This window comes from Vitis vinifera, chromosome 1 (assembly GCF_030704535.1).
Source record: "Vitis vinifera cultivar Pinot Noir 40024 chromosome 1, ASM3070453v1".
Lineage (NCBI taxonomy): Eukaryota > Viridiplantae > Streptophyta > Magnoliopsida > Vitales > Vitaceae > Vitis > Vitis vinifera.
In genome coordinates, this window is record NC_081805.1 from 27,616,880 (window position 1) to 27,640,916 (window position 24,037).

General features: G+C 37.3%; 4 protein-coding genes across 18 annotated transcripts; 2 read left to right on the top strand and 2 right to left on the bottom strand.

The window, feature by feature from the left end:
- Positions 1-6,005: 6,005 nt before the first annotated feature.
- LOC100264381 (probable protein phosphatase 2C 40) lies at positions 6,006-11,782 on the bottom strand. Of its 14 annotated transcripts, none has more exons than XR_787045.3 (8): positions 11,447-11,733; positions 10,901-11,011; positions 10,710-10,784; positions 7,642-8,959; positions 7,230-7,494; positions 6,718-6,845; positions 6,557-6,615; positions 6,006-6,311 (listed from the first exon to the last, which is right to left on the bottom strand). XR_787045.3 is itself a non-coding variant. In XM_010659335.3 (7 exons), exons 4-6 carry the CDS (start codon positions 8,821-8,823, stop codon positions 6,718-6,720), a joined length of 1,575 nt encoding a protein of 524 aa, XP_010657637.1. In that variant the 5' UTR covers positions 8,824-8,959; positions 10,710-10,784; positions 10,901-11,011; positions 11,447-11,733; the 3' UTR covers positions 6,006-6,311. The 14 variants fall into 14 exon arrangements, 8 of the variants coding, with proteins under 8 accessions (XP_010657637.1, XP_010657634.1, XP_019078280.1 ...); XR_002031061.2 differs by having other exon boundaries at positions 6,006-6,315; XR_787043.3 differs by having other exon boundaries at positions 6,006-6,339.
- Positions 11,783-13,706: 1,924 nt separating this feature from the next.
- On the top strand, positions 13,707-15,532 carry LOC100262509 (60S ribosomal protein L21-1-like). Its single transcript, XM_002274949.5, has 2 exons — positions 13,707-14,128; positions 15,072-15,532. Exons 1-2 carry the CDS (start codon positions 13,892-13,894, stop codon positions 15,327-15,329), a joined length of 495 nt encoding a protein of 164 aa, XP_002274985.1. The 5' UTR covers positions 13,707-13,891; the 3' UTR covers positions 15,330-15,532.
- Positions 15,533-17,485: 1,953 nt separating this feature from the next.
- Positions 17,486-19,386, top strand: LOC100259202 (UPF0481 protein At3g47200). The gene is made up of 2 exons (XM_010659360.3): positions 17,486-18,181; positions 18,313-19,386. Exons 1-2 carry the CDS (start codon positions 17,612-17,614, stop codon positions 19,099-19,101), a joined length of 1,359 nt encoding a protein of 452 aa, XP_010657662.1. The 5' UTR covers positions 17,486-17,611; the 3' UTR covers positions 19,102-19,386.
- Positions 19,387-19,434: 48 nt separating this feature from the next.
- Positions 19,435-23,816, bottom strand: LOC100257389 (uncharacterized). 2 transcript variants are annotated; one of them, XM_010659384.3, is made up of 13 exons: positions 23,165-23,813; positions 22,688-22,849; positions 22,219-22,300; positions 22,043-22,119; positions 21,716-21,822; positions 21,055-21,172; positions 20,822-20,938; positions 20,624-20,715; positions 20,291-20,357; positions 20,111-20,189; positions 19,940-20,031; positions 19,709-19,852; positions 19,435-19,616 (listed from the first exon to the last, which is right to left on the bottom strand). In XM_010659384.3, exons 1-13 carry the CDS (start codon positions 23,357-23,359, stop codon positions 19,590-19,592), a joined length of 1,359 nt encoding a protein of 452 aa, XP_010657686.1. In that variant the 5' UTR covers positions 23,360-23,813; the 3' UTR covers positions 19,435-19,589. The 2 variants fall into 2 exon arrangements, with proteins under 2 accessions (XP_010657686.1, XP_010657671.1); XM_010659369.3 differs by lacking the exon at positions 19,435-19,616 and having other exon boundaries at positions 19,618-19,852; positions 23,165-23,816.
- Positions 23,817-24,037: the final 221 nt, after the last annotated feature.

Below are 24,037 nucleotides of genomic sequence, written 5' to 3' on the forward strand. Positions count from 1 at the left end.
AAGTTGAGTGAGAGACCAACCATGAATTGCAACTAAAGAAAGCAACATTTTAACAGTAACTAACTTGGCAATAGGAGAGAAGGTATCAAGATAATCAATACCTTCTTGTTGTGTAAATCCCTTAGCCACAAGGCGTGCTTTGTACCTATCCACAGTGCCATCAGCTCGAAACTTGACTTTGTACACCCATTTACAACCAACCGCTTGTTTGTCAATGGGAAGAGAGCAAATGGACCAAGTGTAGTCATTGCTTTCCAATGCCTGCAATTCAATATTCATAGCATCGCGTCACACTTGAAACTCAATGGCCTAAGAGAATGATGTTGGTTCGGTTTGAGAACTAATGGCGAGAACAAATTCATGGTATGGCCTAGAAAGCTTGTGGTAACTCAAGCAAGAGGAAATAGGATATAGAAAAGGCTTAGAAGAAATGTGTTCAATGAGGTAACAGTGATAATCAGACAAGTAAGTTGGTTTTGTGGTGACACAACGTGGACGTAAGGCTGTTTGAATTGAGGCTAGTGAGGAAATGCACTCTAGCTATGGGAAGAAGACATGTTATGCTTCCACGCTTTCTATCCAATGTACAAAGTTTAGATTTATGGGAACTAATTTTTTTCCTTCAAAGTGGATGTCTTGAGAAGGGGTTTTCAAGTGCAAAAATAAATTGTCAGGTTTTTTTTATTTTAGAAAATTGATTATACCTATATAAGTACCTACGATATCTCCTCATGACGCTTTAGCAATTATGCTCTTTAAGGAGGGGTGGCTCACTCAAAGATGATAATAGTGGCATGGGTTATGCTGCATCAAGATCATGACATGAGGGTCCCAAACATGAGAAAGATGAGATGGTGAGTCTACCTAGCACGCATGCATGGACACAATGCCATGAGTGTTGTGCAACCCGTAGGCGCAATAACATGGAACGCAGTTATAGCATATAATATAGTCAATGCATGCCTCAAATGAAAGAATCTAGCAAGGTTGACATAGATGGGCCAACAATACAAGAAACATGGGTCATGACATAAGAAAATGGCTTAGCACACTAAGACACTAAGGCAATGTTGCACAAAGAATGTGGGCTAAGAGAATTCTTAGCACATATGGCCTGCCTAGAAACATAATAGGGGATTGAATAGTACTCTTGGGCTTAACAACATGCAACACTTCACACTGGGGAGAGTCCAAACAACGGATGACACTAAGACATGAAGAAACAAGGGTATGGCACCTTAGCATTAAGGGAAGTCCAAGTAAGAGACTTCTGGCACAACAGAAGCATGACATTGGTGGGCTAAAATGTGCTATGCACATGGCTTGAGCCAAGTGATTTACAACAAAGGAGCAGGTAGCATAAAAGGGATGCAACTAAGTCAGATTTTTTTATAAGAGTACGGCAGTTTGAAAAAATAATTCTAAAGCTATCATAGTCAAAAAAATAATTCCAAATTTAAGTAGTTTTGGACATGTAGGAAAGAGAAAAATATATATATTTTTTCAAAGAAATCTTGTGACTAAAATTGTCTCTTAAATGGAGGATTTCCTAGAAAAAAAATAAGGGGAGAAATGTGTCTTAAAAAAGTGAGAAATTATCTTTTAAAGCACGTTTTTGTTAAAAAAAAATTATAAAATTTGGGAAATTGTCAAAAAAAAAAAAAAAAAAAGAGGAAAAAAAATGGGAAATCGTCTCTTCAAAAAGACTATTTTCACCAAAATAAAAAATAAAAACCAAAACCAAAAAGTGAGAAATTTTCTCAAAAAAAAAAAAAAACTTCAAAAATCATATAATTATTTAATAAATTAATAATAATTTTTCTTTTTATAAACTCATTTTTCACATAAAATTGATAATAATTTTTTTTTAATTCCAAAATGAAAGAAACAAAAAATAATAGATAAATATTATTTATCTTATAAATAAAAAACAATATCAAATTAAACTAATTTGATTAATTATAATTAATTGAATTAATTTAAAGAAAATTTTGAAGGTTAAGAAAAAAAAATTAATTCAATATCTAATTTAATATAAATTTTTTAAATATGGAATGTTAAACATAATTTATATTTTATAAATATTATTGTTGATAAATATCTTAATAATTATAATTATTTTTATATATTAAATTTAGTAAATAAAATTAATTAATTTTAATATATATATATATATATATATATATTTATAATAATTATATTATTGTATAAGTATATTATTTTTAGGGAATGGAAAAATGGATTTTAGAAGGGTTTTTTTTTTTTTTTTTTACGAAAATGGTCTCTTGAAAAGACAATTTTCTTTTTTCTTTTTTTGAAAATCTTCTCTAAACGATTTCCCACTTTTTACATTTTTCTTTTTATAAAATCATCTCTTCAAAGAAAAGATCTCTCACTTTTTTAAGTATTTTGGAAAGACAATTTTTTTTATATATAATAAAAAAATATATTTTTCTCTTTTCTATCTTGCCAAATTTATGATAAATTTGGAATTATTTTTTTCACTACGATAGTTTATGAATTAATTTTTAAAACTACCGGTCAAAAATCTCAACAAAATCCCTATATAGGTGGTGTGACAAGTGAGTAGGTTGCTAAGCTTTGGAAATAGGTGACAAGATCATAACTAAGCAAACAAGTGGCAAATGATCAAGACATTTCAATTCAAATTTGAAAGTGTCCACTTCCTAGGTAAGACGGAATTAATTAGTTTAGTTAATCTCTATCACATGGTAAATTTTAGATGTCTATAAATGTTGTGATTTGCTAGACATTCTCAACATGAGGTCATCAAAAGAGGGTTGTAGGGATTCTTGTTCAAAGAGTTGGAGTGTTTCCTTATAACCGGGTGTTGTGCACTTTTCTCTCATGTGGGATGGAAAAGACTAGTTTAAGTGCTGCAGTACCAAAAACATTATGTTTGTGACAACTAGATAGTGGGTAATAAATGAGAACAAAAGCCCTAATGTTCAAAGTAGCAGGGATCTGCTCCTCCTATTGATACAAGTATGACATAAAGGCCTTGCAAATGTGAAGCAAACAACTCTATTCCTTTGCATTGATCTCTAAACTGCATAATTGGAACAACTTCTGATAAGGCCATTCAAATCATCAACTGCTGTTATGCCTGTTCGACCTATCTATGGATTCCATAGAATAGCAGCTCTGATAAGTTGATTTTTGGTTGATGAAATTACAAGTAAGATCACCGCCAAAAGGAAACAGAAAGGGAAAGATAAATAGAGGTTTTGAGAGGAAATTATGAAACGGACAACAGATGTCTGGAAGGCAACTAGGAAGAGAAAATCTGAGTGTTGTTGCAGGCAAAGGGAAGCAAACCTGAACTGCGGAGGCCGGCAAACTCAGAGAATAATGTTAGATTAAAAAAAGTAAAAAATAAAAATAAAAATGGAGCTTTAGAACTAGTAAATTAAGAAACGAAAGTATGGCTGTGGTTGGCTCCTCCCTATGCTTGCATCATTCCCACCACCACCTGTGCATGCGTTCGGGCCTCCACCCACCACCATCCAACACCCTCTTTTTACTGGGCCTGTTATAATTTGTCTCCCATTGTGACGTAATGATCTCAGGCTTGGCTTGATCCAGTTTGTGAAATATAGTTTGGCTCCTGCTCCTGCTCCCGCTCCTGCTCCCGGACCGGTCAAGGGAAGGTTCCAGTGAAAGCTTGTGAATAGGAATAGGTAAATGGTGATACCAACCTGTAGACCCCCATTTGGGGCTCGTTTTTCAGCAGCTCAATTTTGCCAAGTGTCACTATCCCGGGAGACCACGTGGCGTCTTTGGAGAGGCTGACAGAGAATCAGGTTAGTGCTTTGAGGAGTTATCAGAATTCGATACCTGTAAAGGGGATTTGGAAAGTTGCAGACTATAGAAGTAGGGGACCCCCAGCTGAGAGCAAGAGGCAGTCTGCATGAGGCAGAGTGAGCAGGTAGAGTGGTTGGGCAAGCCATGCTTGCTGACCGGTGAAAAAGGAGGAGAGAAGAGTGGCTTAAAAAAAGGGGGAAAATGAGAGAAAGAGGAGGAAAGGGGGAGACGAAGACGAGAGGAGGAGAGGAGAGTTCGAAGAGTAGCCTTTGGAAAAGAGGTCCTGATCTAGACGTCTTTCAGGAGGGGTCATAAAAACAGGGCTTGAAGTCAGGTGAGCTTCCATCTGCGAAGAAGCTTTTCAGGTATGGACCCTATTCATTATCTTCTCTATTTTGTTTTTGGAATATCGATAAGATTCTATTTTGGTGTTCGGATGCGAGCATTAGAGATTTTATTATGTTCTTATGGAATCTGAGTTCGTTTGCCTTCATGTTGTGCTTGATTTCTAACTTGGCTTTCAACTTGTTTACACCGACTATTTTAAACTACTCTCCTCTGTTTTCTTGATTATTTACGGGTTATCCTCGATGCCTGGAGTATACTTACTCATTCTCTCTGTTCTGGAAAATTTTGAGAGAAGATTCATCACATGCTTTTGATTTGTGGGGTCGTGCCTGCATTTCCTCTTTTTTTATTATTTATTTATTTATCGTCTCACCCTTATTCGGATGTCTCACATCCGGAATTCTATCCGGCCGACATTCCACCTTCTTCGGATGCCTCACATCCGGAATCCTATCCAGCCGACCTTCCACCTTCTCTGGATGTCTCGCATCCGGAATTCTATCCGGCCGACGTTCCGCCTTCTCCAAATATCTCACATCCGGCGCCTGACGCCGGATGGGAGAAGAAGGCGATTCAACTTCCCCCGTCAGGCATGTCCGGATCCTCATTTTATAACTTCTTTTTTTAAAATCATTTCAAAGCATCCTATCTTTCATCCTTAGAATTTTTAAGATCGCCCAAGAGTCTCATTTCCAGTAAAATTTTGTTGTCATCTTTCTTTCTGGCAAGCAATTTTCACAACTCTTCTGTTTTTTTTAAAATGTTTTAAAATAAGCATAGATTCAATCCCGTAATTCCGAGTAATGGAGTTTATGGAATTAATTCATGCAAAAATAAACAGGCTTTGGTGGGGGCCCCACATAAGTGACTTTATAACTGATTGATTGATTAATTTAATTGTCATGCATGATTGATCTTATTCTGCTCTATGACATGTTCGAAATTATTCCTTAATTGTGCACTAACCTCTCTCTTGATAGCGCATGGTGGCTCGTTGCCCAGGTATCACTCTGGTAATTGTCTAAGCATATTTTGATTCTCACGTGTGCATGATTTATTCTGGGTACTCATTGATTTACTCGTCCATTGCCATGATTGCTTCATTTTATTAGTAGAAACCCGACTTTAGGGACTTAGAGGGATGCTACAGTTTTTACCGTACCTTCCTGATAAGTAACCTAACCCCCGAACTCGATTCGATTTTTCACAGACCACCTTTTCCAAAACAAGGAGTCACACTTAGAGTTTTTCTTTCTTATTTTGTTTACCCTTTAAAAATAAAATAAAAATAAGTGACGACTCCAAGTCATTTTTCTTAATCAATAAAAATCAAATTTTCGAACGAAATAAAAATCGAACTCGCCTTCGAGTGGGAAACGAATGAGCCGAAATGCGGGGTCCACACAACCTTTTCACATTTCTTGCAACTTCTGGTTGGAATCATGGATTCTATTACTCTGGCCTCATGAATTAACAATCAAAGATCCATGCCACATGAATTGGATTTTCTTTCTAATTATGGTGTCACACTAGAGCTCATTCACATCTAGCGTACATCATCATCTCGAAATTCACCGGTCAAGTTTCAACAGTTCCCACAAAATTGAAAGAAGTTGAGCTATGGCTATGTCCATCAGCACTACGGACTCATAGATTTCTGCAAGATGACATAGCCCATTTATGCTTCTGAGGCCATCTTCACCAGGACAAAGCTACAACAGGGTCACTATTCAAAAATACTTGCTGCTGCAATTTACTATTTCACATTTATACTTGAGGAACCAATTCTACTGCTGATAGTGATGAGAGCTTAGTTCTAGCTGGGACTTAAATTATGGAGAAATAACCCATTACTTGATATGAAATTTAATTATACAACGGATTTAAACTCAGTTGAATCCTACATATAAGTATCAGAAAACAATGTAAGAGTCCTATAATCCAACAAATAGGAAGAGATGGCCCAGCTAGTGGGTGCTTTCCACTCATACTCCTTCCTGCGTCCAACTAGTAGGCTGAGGGATTGATCGACCTTAGGATTAATAGCAGAAGGAAGGATGGAACGTCCCATGCAAATTGACAGTAGTGAGGATGGTGCTTCTACCCTTGCCTTTATTTTCCAGATTAACTGCTTGTCTCTGTCTAGCACATCAATAAACCAATAAACTGGGATGTCCAGGAAAACCATACAGACATTAGACTTGGCTTAGTTTCTATTGACTTGGTAAAACTTAAACTTCTTTTTGCTTAAAAAAACCAAAACAAAACACAAGCTCAGCTAGTTTAAAGTGACACAGTAAGAACAGACCTTCTATATGCTTGGTAAAGAATCTTTATAGGAGTAGCTGAAAGAAAAGAACTAGCAGAGAAGGCATGCACATACAGAGAGAAAGAGCTAATCTGATGGCCAACAGCTTCCTAAAAAAATGGGGTGTTTAAGGGCTGGAAAATATAGAGCAACCACACAACTAGTCATCATCCATTAGCACAATAATCCAAGCTTGACAAAACAGAACAAGACACAAAACAATGCATACTGCATACCTACAGAGATGTTGAAGCAGTAGAAGTCCATTGCTTATTACCAAGCATGATTACAATAACAGTAACATCGTCATGGTACTTCCTTCTTCTCCCAGCAGGTATCATCATCAACTCTTCAGTACTGAAGCCTACATGAGGACAATAGTCAGAATTTGGCAATGAACCTATATAATTGATTCAATTTCCCCAAAAAAAAAAAGATGAAACTGTGACCTGAAAGTCTAAGAGAGATAGGGGAGGTGCATTAATCAGTATATTTTTTATATGCTATGTTCTCTATTGATTAGGGTACTTGGACTGTTGGACATGAAACCCAGCTCACTGAAGCGGGGAGATAGATCTAACCAGCAAAGTGGGAACACGCATGTGCGTACACACACAGATTTGACATGTAATCCATGGGATGGGGAATTCCCAGAAACAAAAAATAGATAGACACCAAAGAGGAAAAAAAAAACCCAAATCATGAGGCATGCACATCAAATTGAATAGAAAGAAGGAATAAGAAATACCTGCATTATCAGCTGCTTTGAGGATGAGCTGTTCAACCAGATGTTTTGCAGGATCACCAGAGGGGTTATGCTGAATAAAAAGATGCACAAGTTGCACAACTTCATCATTGCTGAAGAAATCAAAGAGTCCATCACTTCCCAAAACAATGAATTGATCTTTCTCTGACACTGTATGGCTCATGGTGAATGGATGTGTGTAAACATAAGGAGGACTGCACAAATTTCGTACTCGAAGAATGCCCATCAGCATATCATTCATTTTGCTCTGTGGAATTTAAAAAGTGTGCAAGAGAAAGTTAGAAATGACTTTTTTCTTTTTTCTTAAAGAGAAACTATTAATGTTGAAACATAACAAGCACCCCCTTTCCCTGCCAAAAAGGGGAAAAAGAAAAAGAAGAAAAACAATGAGTACCTTTTTAAGATAACCAACTCCAAATGCCCGGGTTAGCTTTAGCTTTCCTTTCACTCTTCCATTAATGACAGGTGAAGGATCTTCAGGGTGATCATCCAAAAGTTTTCTATATTCGATTTCATTGTCCACACTATGAGTTTCTGTCAGCTGGATGACCTTCAATTTACCATCCTCTCGAGTCTCATTTGTTGCTAGTATGGCCCTGCTATCACCTAAATTTAAAACATAGAAGTTGTTCCCATGAAGAAGCCCCACCAAGATGCATGATCCAACAGACACTAGGTCAGGCCGATCTTCCATTTCCTGTTCAACCATGTACATAAAATCACTTTCAGCTTGGGCAACAGCCCGAATAAGGCAATCCGTCACACTATGGTGGAACTGTTCACATGTGAATTCTCCACCTGAAGAATGTGGAACGATAGTTCCTACCCCTCCAGAATCTGAAATGTTGGGTGCAATATGCCCAAACATTTCATTCCTGACTGTGTCATCTTCTAAGGTACTTTCAAATGGATCATGCTGCTTTTTTGCACGCCATTCCAGCAAATGAAGATAAAACCCAATGTTCTCATAAAGAGTTCCAGCTAAAAAGTCAGCAGCATCCCGACCATTAAATCCATCATATATGCCACAGAAGAGCCATCCATTTTCTTCAGAACACACAGCTTGGACTCTGTCCTCACCTGCAGCTCCACCAGCCATTTGTACGTCAATCGCATTGAGAAAGCTGGAGGATTCTATTCTGGTAGGAGCACTCATTGATTTCCACAAGTTCCTTTCACTTTCAACAAAGTCATTCTCTGTTGATGCACTTCCACCTAATGTAGTCATACTGCTTTGAGAGGATGAGAAGACAGAGTCTACTCGTGAAAGAGAGGGGGAAGATGCCATTCTTTTAAATGATCTTGGCGAATCAAGACTAGGCAGGATCTCCTCTCCAATAAAACCATTACAGATATTTGTGTTTGCCAGAGTGGCATTAGCACTAAGAGCAGCACCAGACAGACAAGAAAACGAACTACTCCTCGTTTTCATATTAGAATTTTGAATCATGAACCCATCCGAAAAATCAATTCCATTTGGTACATTAACAGAGGGAGGGCTGGTAGTGCTGCATTGATAGCCAAAACTAACACTTAGATCCCTTGAAGGAACAGGGATGTCTTCTGGTCTTTTCATTATTTCTAAATGTAAGGATGGAAAGGTGTTCAGTTCATGCTGATAACAAATTGTTCTTGCTCACAGCAGGCAACGCACACCCAATTGTAGACTAATGACAGAGTTTCAAACATTTAGATATTGACAGAAGTTGAGTCTGCAAAATATTATAAAGAAATATGGTTAGCTGTTAGCATAAAAAATGAATCTATTAGGGTTCAGTTTTTTAGATGGAAAATAATTGCAGAGAAATTGTCACTGGACAAAAGGGAAAACAATAAAATAAAATGCCTAAATAAATATTTTCAACAAGCTAGTCGAAGAGAATAAATTTACTTTGAGCTTCTGATAAAAGAATCGTAAGTATTTATAATTACATTGTGGTCCAACAAATAATAAGAAGAAAACCGATCCTGGGCCAGTAATTTAATATATAATGGTGATGCCATTATTTATGTGTGTGTAAGGGAGAGTATACATGTGTGATTGGAAAGCCTTTAAACACTTGACCAATGTGACAAAACTGTTTCATTTCTAAGCACTTCAATGCTTTATTTAACCCACTGGTATCTTCAGTGATGCCTTCTTAATTAATTTCTTTTGATTCCACTATTGAGTTCAAACACAACCCCAACAAACCTGGTGCCTACCAGCAACCCAAACAATCCACACCCCCCAAATAAATAATAAAGGGGCCTTGGTGGCCATGAGTAAAGATGGAATAGAAAAGAATTATAATGACATTGATTATTGTCCAATGGCCATGTTTCAAAATTTCTGAACAAAAATAAAAATTTGTACAGAAAATTTTGGTGAAATTCTTCATTAATCACGAATTTCACAAGATCATTAGACCCTCCCAAGAATGATTTTCACAATTTTCTTTATTTAGGGATCCCTGGAAACAACAGGACTGCCTACTCTCCACAACAAAAAAAAAAGGCTCTGAGCCAAATGAAATTTAAAGAATTATGGATTTTATTGAGCATAAAAACAATCAACTCCAGTTTTTAATAAGATAAAAGTGATTCCTTATCACCATAACCATGTGAAGATGCAAATCCCAAAAAGACAAGGAAAATATTCTTATCTAGAATAGGCAAATAATGAGAAATGTTTGTATGCACTTCTCCCTTTATAAGCTATTAAGCTACAGAAGCAATGCAAGACAGAGACTTGCAATATGGTTGTACCTAGCATGCAACCATCATGATTCATGACTAGGTTGTCTACTACCTCACCCGAAACATAATTTCAAGGATCATCAGCTAAGCTTGAACTAATAACTGACTCATTAGCTTAAGAGGCATCAAAGCTAGAGAACTTTCAACTAACTTTAATCTTAGGCGTTAGTACCATTACTCATGCTGCATGTTTTTGCTAAGAGTCATCACTGGCTCTTAAACAACTGATGTGTTGTGCTCAAAAGTGCTTGACTGCTGATATTGGTCTCCTTCTGCGGTGCACTAAAACAAGAGACACCGCAATATCATAGTCCTCAATATACACATGGTCCACATCAAGTTCAATAAGGAAATTTTTTTAGCCAAAGGAGGCAGCATAGGATGGTGCCAAATTGATTCTATTAAAGTTTAATTTTACAATCAAGTGAAAAACTAGTGGTCCTAGTGTTCTAATGACACCTTGAGGTGGGATTTTGTAGCATTCCTCAAATGCTGACATGATTGGGCCTTCAACCTTGGGCCAAGTCTATTCCAGGCACGAAAAGCTCAAGTTAGCCTATGCTTTTACAACTCATGCAGGTAGACAAAGGCCTATAACAGAATAGTATTCAAAAAATTTTGTGTAATTATCAAAAGGTTGCTGAAAGTACCATTAAGGAGGTTGGGGGGGTGGGGTGGGGGAAAGCTAAAAATTCTGAAAGAAATAAGGAAAGCTCCACGCACCTGTTGCAAAAATGGTGGTGCAATCCTTAACAAATAAACCCATGAGTGCTGTATCAATGGGATTGTTTGCAGACCCTGTTTAGTGACCATCAGAAAGAAATGGGTAAGGAAACATTAAAAACAAATGAAAAAATTAAAAAAGAGAAAGGCATGTGGGCTTCTTCAAAGCGGGTTAGTCTAAAAGAGAATACCACTGTTTCCATCATTTACATGCGAAGCATAGCCTGGCGCTTGAAGTCTCTCCGATTTCCCGTATTCGTTAAGGTGAGGTGTTTGTATTGCCTTGATTCAAAGCCTACCGCCTAGAGTGATTTTCACACCAAAGTTAGTAGAAAAGGAATTAACCACTTTCAGAAGCAAATTATTCAAATATCCAGTTGAATGATACATACAAAGAGGCAAAGGAAACAGAGGTAGAAATAACAAAAACGGATTCATCTCCAATAAATGTTCATACTTTAACATATATATTTTTAAAAAAAATTGGCCATTTTCAGGGAGCAATAGCTATTTCAGTCGGATGAGTGGCACAAGAGACTCAGATCCAAAAGTTCTACAAACTGAGGGACGAGGGAAGATAGGCTGTGTCCATTAAAAATGGGCCAAATCCATAAAAACTTAGATCTACCTTCAAATGAAATTGCAGAATCATTACATTCATAATCAAAACGCAATTAAATAATAATAATAATTGAATAATCATAGAAATGAAAGAAAGAATAAATTCAAAGACCAACCAATCAATCCCCAAGGAGGACAGAGAAACCTCCATTGCAAATTGGAAATTGGACAGAGAATCGGTATATCTTACTCTTGTAAGCAAGACAGTGGAGCGTGTGGAGGGCAATGGAAATATATAAATAATAGTAAGAAAAATGAGGGAAGGAACGTCAGCTGATGTTTTGGAAGGAAAACGATGAGTAGAAGATAAGGCTTTGAAAGGGAGAGAAACAGGCAACGATGATGAGCCTGTGGGCTGTGGCCGGTGAAAGATTTACGAGGCGACTCGATGGCTTACACGAGCGTGTCTCCCTGGGGCGAGCAAAACGCCAAAATCCCGGACGGACGAATGAATGAATGAAACTGGCCCCCACGGCCCCACTCCCCACCTTCCCCTTTCTTGTCTATGCTATTAAGGTAAAATCCTACAATACTGTTGATACCTCGAGTCCCTGACGATCCACGCAGTTGTCAAATAGATGAACACGCGATCTCAACCCACAAAGGTTTTTGATTCAGTCGTTATACCTGTAAAAGGCATCCGAACAGGGTGTCGGACGCGCCCTCCGATGGATTTGTTAGCCATGGTTAGAGAGAGAAATATAAATCAGTTGGTCTTTTATTAGGTATATTACCTTCCGTGTGAAGGTTTATATATAGTGCCAGGAGTACTGTTCCCCTCATTATGCGGCTGTCAGAGATCGTGGGAAGTGATCATGTAGAATGATCGTGGGAAGTGACTTGTTGTCACCTCAACCCGTCCTTTCACTCTGCAGGTGATGGGACGTGGGTCATGGCTGGTTGTTGTGATAGCGTGTAAGACTCGCTTTACTTTAGTCAATGATCCGGACAATCATATCTGGATAGCCCATGTTGGTTATCCGGATGTATTGTGGAGCGGACGCATTTATGAAAGCCGTCCGGATGTCTATGCTTTGTAAGTGTCATTTGCTCTTCCTTGAGGCAGTCCGGATAAAAAGTGCGTCATGTGTGCTTTACAGGAAGATCCGGATGAGGGTGACCCGGATGACAATGCGTGTCATGTGTCACTATAAGATGCGTGTCACGTGTCACGTGTCACTGTAAGATGCGTGCCACGTATCACTGTAAGATGCGTTCCACGTGTTCTCGGAGGGAGGGGTCCATCTGGACTCACCATTTTATTTATTAAATTATCATTATCCGATAATTATCATAATGCTACTACTTTTTAGAAAAAATAAAAATAAATGTTTATGTTGGGTAGTAATTTCTTTGTTTGGTGAGGCAAGGCAAGGCAAGGCATATTGAGAGAAGTAAAAATGTGAAAGCACCAAAGAGGATTGAAAGGGAAAGTAGTGGGCGTCCAGGGTTGTCTACTAAAAATGAAAAAGGCGATGCCAGAGATGTCCAAGGCACTTTTGAATGGATGTTAACTTATTTGTCTCATTCTTCCATTTGGAGCGTTAGGTATGACTGACAATGACTGTATGAAAGGGGAGTTTGTTATGTGACATGTAAGGGTAACGTAATGTAAATGGCCTTACCCAACGTTGAAGAGACAAAAGGCAGATGGAGGCCTTAAGGCCTTACCCATTGGTGATTGGGAGGAAGGGGAAAAGGCCACCATCCATCCATCAATCTCATTTCTCCACCTTCTATGGTAAGAGGAGTAGAGGTCTGCCTACATACGTGCACTTTGCTTTTTCCCTTATCTTTCTATCACCCTCTTCTTGAATTATGAATATGCATGTTCATGGGTGGGTCGCATTCGTACCTGCACATCTCAAACTCTTTTAAATAAATCATAAAAATAGAGTTTGAAGGTTGGAAACAATATTTAAAAATGCTCCATTGGAGCTATTAACACAAGGAGATCCCTACTTTTCTCTCCAAATGAATGCATGAGCAATTTTATTTTTAGTTTTTAAAAATAATATTAATTAAAATTATCTTTAGTATTTTCTAAGTTAAGATGAATTTTAAAAAAAAAATAGTTTTCTCATGTTTGGTTTTACTATAATTTTTTTTAAAGAAAATTAAATATAATTAAAATTAGTTAAAATTTTATAAATTTTAAAATTATTTAATCCTTATATAATTGATGAAATTAAGTTAAATGAGTTTGAAGAAATATATAAAAATAATTTATTAATTTTTAATCTATTTTTTATTTTTTTTTATTTTTTATTTTCTTTCACTTTTCCTTTTTATTTCCTTTCCCTTCTAATTTCTCTCAAATTTTCCGGAACCAAACATAGCATAAGTGTAGTTGCCATTTTTGCATCTAATTGGGAAGAGTTGTGGGAAGGGGAAAAGCCCAAATGTGAGTGGTGGAAGTGGGCTAGCTTTAGTAGGAATTGGGCCCAAGACTTGAAGGTAACCCTAGCATCATGTGTGTGTTTTTTTGGTGGGACTGGTATATATAAAGAAAGTGGGATAAATTGGGGGTAGGGTTTTGGAGAGCAAGGGGGAAGAAGAAGATGCCGGCAGGTCACGGGCTTAGAAGTAGGACGAGGGATCTGTTTGCTCGTCCATTCAGGAAGAAGGGTTACATCCCTCTCACAGTTTATCTCAGAACCTACAAGATTGGGGATTACGTGGATATCAAGGTGAACGGCGCCATTCACAAGGGCATGCCCCACAAGTTCTATCATGGCCGCACCGGCAAGGTCTGGAACGTCACCAAGCGTGCCATAGGCGTTGAAGTCAACAAACAGGCATCTCTCTTCTTCTCCTTGTCTTTCTCTACTCTGCTGCATCATTCTATTATCATTATTATGAATCCAGATCTCTTCAACATTTTCATATTTCCAATTCATTACCTGCTCCCATAGCTTTGCAGAGGGAATGGACATTAACTTAGCTTCTTACTTGATACTCGCATTGCTAAAATGAGTTGCTAAGCACATCATTGGATGACATTTTACATGTTGCATAATGAACACACTACACTTGAGGTCATTAGCTTACTCTGTCTGTATTGTTGGGAGCAACGCATTTGAGTATAAGGACTTTCCTGCATACACACAGTCAAGTTTTTCAACAACCTAAATCAATGCCTGTCGAAATCATTTGGGTTGATTTGGTTTAAACCATCCAGCCCTTCTTCCAGCATTCTTCTTCGATGTTTTTACAGGTAAAGCGCCTACTTTGACATTCTTGTAGCTAGCATATATACCATCTCGCTGGCGTCTAGAAATCAAGTACAAAACCCAGAATCGATTCTTTTAATTTCAAAAATTTTGTCCCATGATAATGCTCTGTGTTGGGAAATTGGGTTTCTCTTCACCTCTGAGCCAAACAAATCCAGTTGGTTTGGAACTTGTGTGATTTCAAATTTCTTGGCTCAAATACAAGGTGTTGGCTTTGATGGATTTCAACTTGTATCTCACATCTGCTAATGGAAATGAGATTCCAATGAACTTGATTGAGGCATGAATTAAATTTTAAGTCTCCTCAATTGAAATGATGGGTTTTACTTCATAGTCAGATGATTTTTCACTCTTAAGTTCAACCAACCTAAGCCTTGCACTTTGGATTGTCTATTGTTTCTTGCTACCAAGGACCCTGGATAGGAACACAATCATATTTTCAATGTCATATGTAATTATTGATATGGAGGTGCAGAGCAATTAATCCCAGTTTTTATTGTTATTTTAGGTTGGGAATAGGATTATTAGGAAAAGGATCCATGTGCGGGTGGAACATGTTCAACCATCAAGGTGCAGGGAAGAATTTAAACTGAGGAAAATTCGGAACGATGAGTCGAAAGCCGAGGCAAAAAAGCGTGGGGAGAAGATCAGCACAAAAAGACAGCCAGAAGGACCCAAGCCTGGTTTCATGGTGGAGGGTGCCACCCTAGAAACAGTTACACCAATCCCATATGATGTGGTGAATGACCTCAAGGGCGGATACTGATTCATGTCTTGCTTTGAATTAATTTTATGGTTTCCCTTGTTATTAAGACTGTTATGCTACTCTAGAAGGCTGTTTCCTGTTATGCTACTATGATTTTAGCATATGGTGTGATGATTTCTTGTGATACACTTATGCTCTTTAGGCCTTTCCTTTTTCCTCTAATTTTTGTATGATATAGCATACTGGTCACGGCTTACATTGCATCAATTTGCTCAATGAGATGGCTTACATCCAGGGATCCTAAAGTTAGTAGGAGGGTTTTTTTGTTGCTTTCCTTTTGTCCATACGCCACTGGGCGTTTGTGTATACCTCCTGTGTACTGAGCTACAGCTTCTAATATATGTTTTCCCTTTTGCCTATCAATGAAAAAGTATGTCCAGGGAAGGAACCCATTTCAAAGCATTTACTTACCAGTGGCTTTTATCAACTGTTATCTTTGCAAACCCTGAAAAATGCTGAACTGTGTGTCTTGTTGATTGGGCTGACAATTTAGTGGGGTTTTTTTAGTTGTAGTATTTGATTATCGCCATTGATGGTTTTAATTTATGATGATGTACATGAAATTCGCCTTTAGTCTCAAACTAGTATATCAATCTTAATAGTGGAGAAAAAATCCATGAGTTATATCGTGTGCTACTGCAGCAAAGGTTTGGTACCTTAAATATTGAATATATATATTGGTTGTTAAGTGCATAGTGAAGAAAAGTGATTGGCAAAATTTAGAAAACTCTTGGAAAAAGTTGAAAAATCATTGGCACTGTTTTTTGGAGAAACATTTGATAGGCGGTTGTTTTAAAATTACTTTTGAAGAAAACATATTCACTGAGAACAATTCAACTAAAAACATTACCAATTGTTCTTTAACTATGTATAAGTAAGATCGGAGTCTCTTTTGCAGGGTTTTTGGAAAGCAATTTTAATATAAAAAGCTTTTAAAAAATGAAATTAGGGCTGACAAAATTTAAAAGATTGAAAAATGACTTTTAGTACTTCCTAAAGAAATGTCTTAGAGGCATTCTCTCAAAAATATTTTCATTGAAAACATTTTGAATACATTACTTTGTAAAATAATGAAATTAAGATATAAATAATGATAATAAAATATTATATAAGGTAATGATAATAGGCATTATAAAGTAATGATATTAATATATTAAGATACAAAAGATATTATAGAAAGTAATGATAATTCAAATTATAAAGTAATGATATTTAGAGGGTATTTGTTTTTTTGGCTTTTTACTAAAAATAATTTGTTTTCAAAATTTAGATTGTTTGTTTTTCTATTTTTTTATAACTTATTATAAACTTTTTGTTGAATAGAAAAAATAATATATTGGTTTTTTATTATTTTTTAATGCTTAATAAAAATAAAATACTGTAAAAACAAATAATATAATATTTAATACTATTAAGCATTAAAGTTATATTTAAAATTAAGTAAAAAAATAAATATCATTTTAAATACAAAGGATAGTATAAAATAATCATCTTAAGATACAAAGGAATGGAATTGAAGTGGGATTAAGAATACATTCGTGATATGGTAGTATCTTTTCAATTTAATATTGAAATAGTAATTATAGTATTTGGTATCATGGTGAGACCCAATAGAATAATTGAATTGGAGACCTAATAAGTGAATTGAATTTTAAAATTTGATTTTACTTTTCATGCGTAGGAGGTTGGCATTAAATCTATAAGTGAATTGGAGACCTAATAATTTAATTGAATTTAAAATTTGATTTCGCTTTTCATGCCTAGAAGGTTGGCATTTAAACATTGAGAACTGACATTTTAGGTGATGGCTGAACACAAGTTTTTATTTTTAAAAGTAAAATAATAATAATACAAAATTTTTATAGGAAGTCCGTATACAAAACATGGACTCTCTGCTTGCTGTTGGTTTATTCCTTTCCTGTTGAGGAGGATCAGCTCAGAAAATAATCAAGTACAATTACTACGAGTACTAACCAAATGGGTTAACGCTGAAACTAGCACTTACTGAAAGAAAGGAATGTCCACGTTCTAAGTATTGCATATTTGTGATTTGAGGTGTTTTTTAAAGCTTTATAGTCAGATGGCATCAACCCCCTCTTCAGGCTGTAAAGCTACAAAAGTAGTCTCATAACTTGGATACCTAAGAGAAGTAGTTGAGAAACAAGGAAGCCTTGAGCTTCACAACTGAAACCTTTGATAGGTTTATATGTGCCGCTAGCGCACATGCTGTTTGTCTCTATCTTTGTCATCCCTGTTGGGTCTGTTGAGTTGAGCGTAGCTAGATGGGAGAAATGGAGTGCGTTGTGCAGGTTAGCAATAGACTGGACAACATGGTAGATACCTCCACAGAGGCAGAGCAGTGGAAGAAGAGGTCAATCTACAGAGTACCCACCTGCGTCACTGACCTAAACAAAAAGGCCTATAAGCCTCAGGCGGTGTCTTTTGGGCCTTACCATCATGGAGAGGAGCATTTGCAGACAATGGAGGATCACAAGCGCCGTGCTCTCCTTCATTTCTTCAAGAGATCAGACAAACCTATTAAATTGTTGGTGGAGTCTTTGGCAGAAGTGGTGCAAGATTTGAAGGATTCTTATGATTTGCTTGATCCCGCATGGCAAAAAGATACCAGCGCCTTCTTGCAACTGATGATTGTAGATGGATGTTTCATGCTGGAAATCTTGCGGACAGCTACTCATACAATGGATGACTATGATCCTAATGATCCCATATTCAGTGATCATGGTAGGCTCTACATCATGCCATATGTCAGGCGTGACATGTTGATGCTTGAAAATCAATTACCCATGCTGGTTCTCGACAAGTTGCTTGCTGTTGAAAGTGACAAAGCCAAGGTGTGTTCGATACTTGAATATTTATTTTATTTTCCTTCTAAGTTGATCTACCCCTTCACTTCACTCCCCCACCCCCATATCCATGCAACTGCTGACTTGTCATTAATCCTTCAACTGAACCTGAAATGCAGGACCCGGAGTTGATTAATAAGCTTATACTCAAGTTCTTTACAACCAGCAGTCCTGAGGCAGGAATGGGCAAATGCCTGCACGTGTTGGATGTGTACAGGAAGAGCCTGCTTCAGGAAGGTCCTGGTCGAAAACCACGTCACTACAAAACAAGAAGTCGTGCAGACAATGAACGTGGTGAAGAAATCATCAGGTCTGCAACAGAGCTTGATGAAGCTGGGATCAGAATGAAGAAAAGTCGTACCCAGAGCCTCAAAGACATCTCATTCAAAGGCGGGGTACTGAAGCTCCCTGTCATTGTTGTAGATGATACCACTGAGTCGATGTTCTTAAACCTCATAGCTTTTGAGCGGCTTCACGTTGGGGCTGGGAACGAGGTGACTTCCTTTATATTCTTCATGGACAACATCATTGACAATGCCAAGGATGTGATCCTGCTGCACTCCCGAGGGATTATCCAGAGCGCCCTTGGAAGCGACAAGGCTGTTGCTAAACTCTTCAATTCACTCTCCAAGGATATAACACTTGACCCTGACGGCCCCCTATATGGAGTGCATAAGAAAGTGAATGACTACTGCAGGAAGAGTTGGAATGAGTGGCGTGCCAATCTCATTCACACCTACTTCAGAAATCCGTGGGCTATTCTATCCCTTATTGCTGCAGCATTCCTTTTTGCACTCACCATAGCTCAAACTGTGTTTACCATCTATCCCTATTACCATCCTAGTGGTGACTCTTCCTCCTCCCCTTCTGATTCACTTCCACCAAAACGCACCCCGTCTCACCATTGACCTTCCATCTTCATTGCTTGCCAACAGTTGGTATCTCAAGGGCATGACCATGATTTTCTTGTCATTTCTTCATTCTTACTAGCTGGGTGTTTATCATTCTTCTTTCTCATTTATATTCTGGGTTGATATTACAGAGGTAGTTTTATAGATAATTAAAAAAAATGGTGATTGCATGTGGAGATCTGTACCTTTGCTTAATAATTCAGGCAGTGAGATAAACTACCTTTTGTTTGATTATTTGTTTTCTGTTTTATATAAAGTGAATCCTGTCACTCTTTCTTGTTATTGCCATATCTGTTTGTCTGATACTCATATATTATAAATGCGCTATGCTGTAGCAATGGAATCTTCAACGTTTCATTAACAATGAAAAGTAAAACATTCAATAAAAACTATGCTTTAATGAATTTGCCCAAATTCTAACTTCCTTCTACATAAATTGAGCAGAGACAGAATGCAAGGGAGAGAGTCGATTGTCTCTTATCCCTTCATGCCCCAATTCCAATCAACCTAAACTGCAAACAGAAAGTTGAAAGTCGGTTACCAAAGCAATAGAGAGGACATATAATAGCTAATATTTTTCAAAAGTAGAGAATAAAGAAACTACAATGTTATTTTGAGGCCTCCGCCAATAAAATCCCTGTAAAAAAACAGGCAAAATATTGCAGGCTGCAAGAATATAAATCATTAAGGCATGCATCCCCATCCACTCCATGACAATAGTTGGGCGTCTATATCCATACATGTCCACCTGTCAAGACAGACCAGATATGTGAACATTTATGCTTGAGGCTTTCAAGCAGAATGACCACAGTATGAGATGAGTTAGAGGCCCCACCATCAAATAAATTCCAGCAAAGAGAATGCCAGCAGCACCAGCGGTGACACACATGTAACTAAGTGTGTAAAGAGCCTTGTTTACATGCATCCCTAGAAGAAGAAAGCAGAGGATTTAATTTATACCTATGATAGAAAAAGGAGTGCATAGTGCAAGAAAAAGAATGCTTACCAAAGAAGTCCAAGGCAAATCCCAAGACCAAAAGACAAGAGGATGGGACTATCCAGTGCAGGATCCTATCTTTGTGATCCTGCATATGCCAGGATGTAAAAGCGGTTTAGCAAAGATAAACTTGATGATAAAAGATAAAAGGAATAATCCATGAAAAGAGGGTTTTATTCTGTCTATTACCTTAAAATGGACAATAATGTGCCCATAATGCAAACCGACCAAGCAAGTAACAATGGCCATCACTGAACTACAACCATGAAGTGCAAGGGTCAGTAGGGAAGCATAAATTGCAATATGCTAAAAAGAACCCAGTTAGATTTGTTCTTGATCTTGTCCTTCTTTCGGATGAAGGCATGAGTCATAAACAAAGGACTCAAGACCATCCAATGCACTAAGTAGCATGTTTCTTTTGTACAAGAAATCTCTGACAGTCCATAGACACAAAAACATTCATCCAGTGCTTCTTAATGCATCATATAATTGTGCAGGTTAAGGAAGAGATAATAAACAAACCTCAGGAGCCCTTCAGGATCAAAAGGTGCTTGGCACCAGGTTGGAGCATTAGGAGGCAGTGGACCATAATCTGGGGAATTGATACTGCATTGCTGTGTAGTAAGACATAATAGAAGAAACATGAATCATGTAAGGGCAGAGATTTAACAATGCCAAGAGGCAATTGAAATTAACTGGAAAAAAAAAAGACAAGAATACCTTCATCCGTGCATAGATCGGTCGCTTGTATAAATGTTGAATGCCTAAAACATTACGATCTATCATTCCAACAGCATTGCATGCAGGTCCAGTGTCACTCCGAACTCCACATTTCACCTTGAGTTACAAATGAATAACAATAGGCCACCTCATCACCAGTTGTAGAACTAAAATCCTGCCTTCAACATCTTAAACATTGTATGAAGAAAATTACATAAAAGGATGAATCTTACTTTGAAAATTTTCAGTGCAGAAGAAGAGGTTTCACTTGGAATTGAATATTCCCAGTCAGGAACATACAGACCGTATAACAAGGAACAATATGCAACAGTAAGAACCAAAACCACAGCCCTGGAAAAAGAAAAGCAGAATAAGGTGGCAGACAATTTCAATTTAGCATATTAAACACTAGAACTGTGTGAATGCAAAATAGATGCACCAAAGGCAAAAACAAAAATAGTAGAATAATCACTTCATCTGCAATGGATCCAAAATCCTTTTCAAATTGTTCTTGAATCAAATCCACCAGTTTCATCTCCTGTCTGAGTGTGATTTTATATTTTTTAAGGAAAGAAAAAATTACTGCTTCCACAATTATTTTAACAAGCTTGCAATTTTCTTCCAAACAATGATAATCTGTAGTAATGATCTCCTAATTCTTCTCTCATATCTTGAAATCAGGTTCATCTGTCTGTATGACATTAGGTCCATAAAATCTCATTTGAAGTTTCAGAATGCTGGAGGAGAAAGAGCCCTAGAATAGGCTTCACAAATCACAACAACTGTGACAGTGCTGAAGAAAGGAAGGATGAACTGACATGGCTGCAGCAAAACTATGAAAGAACTGGAATAAAATTTGTGTTATGAAATTATGCACACATAATTACCACTTACCATTGGAATTGATATTTCTTTAGCAAAGAAGACCCTGATTTAACATTGCTGTCACCCTTGAGCCATATCTCACATACAGCTGCCAGAAAATATGCTACTGCAATTCTCTGGCCAATAAAAAAAAGTGGGGGGGGGGGGAAGGAAGATGTTATCATTCCATAATTGAAAGTTATGACATGAAGCCTTTTAGTTTATTGAAGCAGAGATCAGAATACAGATACCATTGGAGGACAAACAAGTCATACTCTAACTAGACTCCTTTACTTGGTCTATCTAGCACAAATAAAACAACAATCAGGAGAGATAAAGCCTTGTGAAAAGGCATACCTGAAGGATACCCGCCAATCGAATTTGTTCAATGTCCACTCCATAAGTTAGATTGTTCAGGCCATGAAAATAGCCTCCTATACAGAGGAAAAATTAAAGAGATTAGCTAAAGCATAATATATGATTATGCATTGCCGCATGAATACTTGACAACAAGACAAAAGTTGAGTGATTACCCTGGAGAAAAAGACCGAATACTAGAAGCTTCAGAGCCCTTACCACTGCCATTTTAGTTGCCAAATAGCCCGATGACAAATTCTGAAAGCAAAAAGAAGAAAACTTTAGGTTCGCTGCAGTTTCTAAAAAAAAAAAAAAAATCTTCAGTAACAGTGAGGGTTAGTAGTAATAGCGTCTAGAGAGACAGCTAGAGTGTGTTTGTTATGTACAAGAGAGGAATCAAAATCTTTAGAAGAGCAGGCTTTGGTTTCCATGAAAATAAATTTCTTATTGTTATTCCTAATTCTAATGAAAATCGAAATGCAGACCATGCAGTAAATGGGAATGGAATGTATTTACCATTCTCAATTCCTATTCTAACATTTCAAAGGCACCCTAACTAACAAGTAAATAATCATGAAAAAGATAAGAATTCCCATTAAATTGAAAGCATATATTATTTGGACATTCCAGGGAATCCAGAGATACCTTGTATGCAAGGGCAAGTGAAACACCAACAATAAAGAGGAAAAAGGGCATGACAAAATCAGCAAGGGTTAAACCATTCCATGGTGAGTGATTGATTGCAGGCAAGATTCCACCCGCATCATCCACAAGTATCATAATCTGCGACAAGTTTAAGTTGAAAATCTGAGAAAAAAATCAAGTAGATGAGGAATCCATGATACAAGGTTTTTGCTAATCTAGTAAAGAAATGACAGGACAGGAATGGGAGAAGGTTGAAGGCGTCCTTTATTCTTGGTCTCCACTAGTTTCAATAAACATTACTAGATTCTGCAAAATGTAACAATTTCTCTGTCATCACGAAATTTGAACTGGCTCGAACCCAGAAGAGCAGAGAAGAAGGGTGGTGTGGAGGAATCCCAAGCCAAAAGATTAAAGTAAGTAGAAAAGAAAAGAAAAAATAAACTCCAAAAATAATGGGGATGGGAAAAACAGCATTACCGCCACGGTGAGTCCACGAAAAACGTCGAGTGAAACAAGACGTCTCTTTGAAGCGTTTCCACCACCACGACCACTACCATCACTGCGGGGAGAATTTAGTAGAGACGATTCAACATCGGCAGAGAGATTCTCAGGGGTGTTGGCATCAAGGACTAGTGGATCTTCATCTCTTCTAACTGTCTCATACATCCCCATATCTCTCTCTCTCTCTCTCTCTCTGTAATGCTGCTTTTTCTATCAATGTCAGGCACTACTACACCCCTTTATTCCCAACCATCTGCACACCCACTTTCACGGCCTACTCCTCCTTTGCAACAACAACAACTACTACTTCTTCTTCTTCTTCTTCTGCTTCTCTTCAATCCCTTCTTTTATGACAGGGAATAGATGGACACACGTGCGTCGTCTTGCAGTGTTTCATTTCCTTCCATTTATTACTTCCTTATCTCCCTTTCGATTTGTTTCAATCTCAAAAAGAAAAAAACAACCGCATCATCAATGTCGAAAATTCCGAAAGATATTTAAAGTATTTGAAGCTGTCTTAGATTCCATGGAGCCTACGTTACGGGCCGGACTCATGATATTGCTTATATTTCGTTTCTAATTTCTGAATCTGTGATGCGGCCTACCCGCAGCATTATAATCCAATATTATAATTTACAACAAAAATCAATGCCTAGTAATTATGTGCTTGGATCTTGTTAAAGAAATATCAAAACAATCAATACTAAATCGGTTTGTGATCATGGGCAGCCCAAATACTATTAATTTCTATATTTTGTAGTAAGGGATTATGGATAATGCACACTCATTTTCATGCTCTGTAAAGTGTAATGACTAATAATATACCACACCAAATAAGGAATTATAGAT

What these genes read in the sequence shown, in the direction of transcription:
- LOC100262509 (XM_002274949.5), top strand. Translation starts at nt 13,892, where the DNA reads ATGCCGGCAGGTCACGGGCTTAGAAGTAGGACGAGGGATCTGTTTGCT. An exon ending in GCGTTGAAGTCAACAAACAG is followed by an intron (nt 14,129 to 15,071) that starts GCATCTCTCTTC and finishes TTGTTATTTTAG; the next exon opens with GTTGGGAATAGGATTATTAG.
- LOC100259202 (XM_010659360.3), top strand. Translation starts at nt 17,612, where the DNA reads ATGGGAGAAATGGAGTGCGTTGTGCAGGTTAGCAATAGACTGGACAAC. An exon ending in TTGAAAGTGACAAAGCCAAG is followed by an intron (nt 18,182 to 18,312) that starts GTGTGTTCGATA and finishes CCTGAAATGCAG; the next exon opens with GACCCGGAGTTGATTAATAA.
- LOC100257389 (XM_010659369.3), bottom strand. Translation starts at nt 23,359, where the DNA reads ATGGGGATGTATGAGACAGTTAGAAGAGATGAAGATCCACTAGTCCTT. An exon ending in ATTCGGTCTTTTTCTCCAGG is followed by an intron (nt 22,120 to 22,218) that starts GTAATCACTCAA and finishes TCCTCTGTATAG; the next exon opens with GAGGCTATTTTCATGGCCTG. An exon ending in AAGAAATATCAATTCCAATG is followed by an intron (nt 21,173 to 21,715) that starts GTAAGTGGTAAT and finishes TTCTTTTTCCAG; the next exon opens with GGCTGTGGTTTTGGTTCTTA.
- LOC100264381 (XM_059736112.1), bottom strand. Translation starts at nt 8,823, where the DNA reads ATGAAAAGACCAGAAGACATCCCTGTTCCTTCAAGGGATCTAAGTGTT. An exon ending in GAGTTGGTTATCTTAAAAAG is followed by an intron (nt 7,495 to 7,641) that starts GTACTCATTGTT and finishes TAAATTCCACAG; the next exon opens with AGCAAAATGAATGATATGCT. An exon ending in CAAAGCAGCTGATAATGCAG is followed by an intron (nt 6,846 to 7,229) that starts GTATTTCTTATT and finishes GTCCTCATGTAG; the next exon opens with GCTTCAGTACTGAAGAGTTG.